Source organism: Cervus elaphus, chromosome 23, assembly GCF_910594005.1.
Source record: "Cervus elaphus chromosome 23, mCerEla1.1, whole genome shotgun sequence".
Taxonomy (NCBI): Eukaryota; Metazoa; Chordata; class Mammalia; order Artiodactyla; family Cervidae; genus Cervus; species Cervus elaphus.
In genome coordinates, this window is record NC_057837.1 from 40,809,595 (window position 1) to 40,812,473 (window position 2,879).

At 47.7% G+C, this 2,879-nt stretch overlaps 1 protein-coding gene across 1 annotated transcript; it reads right to left on the reverse strand.

Moving 5' to 3' along the window:
- Positions 1 to 621: 621 nt before the first annotated feature.
- On the reverse strand, positions 622 to 1,652 carry LOC122681990 (mitochondrial import receptor subunit TOM20 homolog). Its single transcript, XM_043884639.1, has one exon. It carries the CDS (start codon positions 1,533 to 1,535, stop codon positions 1,098 to 1,100), a length of 438 nt encoding a protein of 145 aa, XP_043740574.1. The 5' UTR covers positions 1,536 to 1,652; the 3' UTR covers positions 622 to 1,097.
- Positions 1,653 to 2,879: the final 1,227 nt, after the last annotated feature.

Sequence of the window (2,879 nt, forward strand, 5' to 3'; positions counted from 1 at the left end):
GAATAAAAGGTCCCATTATCTTCATTCAAGTCTTCAGCCACAAAGTTATACCTTATTCTCACACAAGATAAGGGCTGGGAGGGGATTAAGGAGGTACACTGAGGAGAAAAGCAAAAGGGAACAAACACTTTTACAAGCATATCGTCCCAGTTACCGTGAAGGTTACGTTTCAGGTTAACTTACAAAAGTAGTGACAGAACCATGATTTCAGTGAAAATCAACACGTTATACCTTTTAAAAAACCAATTCAGAAATACCAAGTCAGGCAAGCATGCAAAATTCAGAGTATAAAAAAATGCAAGGGCTGGCGGCCCAAACAGGTATTTCCCTCAGAAAGAGGGATCTGAAAACGCTGCACAGAACCAAAGGAATTAGAAGCTGAATTAGCAGACCCATTTCCTCAGTTTATATATGAGGCAAGTGGGCAGACATTAACTGGTAAAGCTTACTCAGCCAGATTAAGAATGTACAGACGTCTAATTCCTGGTGCTATCTGCAACTACATGTATCTAAAATACAACGAGATAAATATCCAGAACACATCAAACCCACTGATTTAAAGAAAACATTTCAAGGGTAGGGGTGAAGTTGTTATTATAGCATAGCAGCACATTACACATATTTAAGAGATTAAATGGAAAGAAATAATCTCTTATTTTAATGCTCAGTTTTGATCAACACAAGTTTCCAGCCAACTTTCTGATGAAGAGCAAAACAAGTATATTCTTCAGTTTTCTTCTACACTTTTTTGGGCCTATCTTTCAAAACTGAGCACTGGGTATTTTTAATGTAAGTAATGGGATGTTATATGTACATTCTAATTACACATTTTAGGAATAAACAAAATGCATGTTTCAGTAATTCATAGTGTATTTATAAAATGAAAAGCTCTCTATCAAAATACACTTTTCACTGGGAAAAATAAATAAAACAGACAAATGGATCTACACAAAGTAAAAATTAACTTTGGTAGACTTCACTGTGGAGGACAGTCCATAACAAGCTCATCTGCCCTTACTCCCCCAGAGCCGATCATCTTCCGAGTTAAGATTTTAAAAATATGTTTTAATTGATATCATTATGTTGATATTTGTTTCTTATTCCACATCATCTTCAGCCAAGCTCTGAGCACTTACAATTCTCTGACTAATTGTTGGGAGCTTAGTCAGAAGCATCTGGAACACTGGTGGTGGAAGAGTTTGTTGCAACACTTGCAGTAACTGCTGTGGCTGTCCACACACAGCAATTGCATTTGTCAGATGGTCCACACCCTTCTCATATTCACCTTGAGCTAGTAATTCTTCACCAAGCTGTATTTCTTCTAGAAAGAATTTCTGAACGGCTTCAGCATCTTTAAGGTCAGGTAACTTGGAAAGCCCAGCTCTCTCCTTGGCAAGCTTTTGTTTCTTTCTTCGTTCTCGCAGCCTGTTCTTGAAGTTGGGGTCACTCCGTCTCTTGCGGTCGAAATAAATGCAGTAACCGATGAAAAGGGCCCCGCACACGCCGGCGGCGATGGCGCTGTTCCGGCCCACCATCGTCTCTCCACCCGAAGAGCCGGGTCGGCTGCGGCGGGGCCCGCAAACAAGCCGTTGACCGCGAAGCCTCGGATCCGAGTGCGCGGCTCAGCCCCGACGCCCGCCGCGAGGGACCCATCTCTTTGTTTTTAACCAGACCTCCAGATGCCCTGTCTTCCTTCCTTCTCCTTGATCTCCTGGCTCCCACCTGGCTCCTCCCTGACCCCTTCCTCCATTGGTTGCCAACAACCTCCGAGCCCCAAACCCTGAGGATGTTTTCCAGCCTCACTTCCTTCAGCCCTCCGTGGGCTTCAACATCAATCTCTTCCCTCCTGGGCCCTGCGCCTGACCCTCCACCCCGCACCCTGTCCTCTCTGACCGGCAGGGCCATCCACTCTCTTGGGCTCCTTCCTGTCCCCCTGCCATCATCCTTTCTCTCCTGGGAGATCAACGTCTTCTCCTCCAGAATTAAACAGTGGAGCTGCTTTGGGCTCAGCCTGGAGCCGCCTTTCTTCTCACGCCTCCCTTCTCTGCAACTGATCTCACCCACCGCCCTGGCTTCACGTTCCACATGCATAGGGCTGGCTTTCAGGTCCACGTACTGGTTGGCGTCTCTCCTCCAGCTCTGGACCCACGTCCCCAGCTCAGCATCTCCTCTTGCTATGTGCAGAAACACCCAGTCTTCACGTTCAAACCAAGATCAGGGTGTGTCCTCCTTGCCCTGGGCCCCCTCCGGGGTCCCTGGTACACAAAGGCATTACCTAAGGGCATCAACCTGTCAGGCCTGATCTACCTCCACGCTGTTCATCACATCAACAATGATCTTGTGATGCGTTCCTGTTTCTCTCTGCCGCCAATGGGAGGCCCTCACTCTGCTGAGCTCTGCTGGTTGTTCTCTCGCCACGGTCTCTGCCCAGCAGCCCCTTGCCCGGTCCTGGGGTGCCCCTGCCTGGACTCTTCACTGGAGACCCTCCACTTTCCATTACTGTGGGGAAGGCAAGAGCTGGATGCCTGCCCACCCCTCCCACCCACCTCACACCACTCCATCCTCACTGGCCCTCTTTGATCCTTCTCACCACTGACATCCGTCCTTTCTCTCCTGTCATCCTGGGCCCCCCAGCCCTCCTCCTTCACGTACACATTTTGCCCATGTACACACCTCCCAGATCTGATCTGTCTCGGAAGTACACGGGCCTCCTCTTTCAGACCCACAGTCACTGGCCACATTCCCTTGAGATGAATGTCCTCCTCCTCACGTGAGCTTCGTGATTACATCTTTTTCCTTTTGTGTTATCTCTAGCACTTAGGGCAATGTCTGACACATATGAGGCATAACCAATATTTGTGGACTGAACACATGAAATT

What these genes read in the sequence shown, in the direction of transcription:
- LOC122681990 (XM_043884639.1), bottom strand. Translation starts at nt 1,535, where the DNA reads ATGGTGGGCCGGAACAGCGCCATCGCCGCCGGCGTGTGCGGGGCCCTT.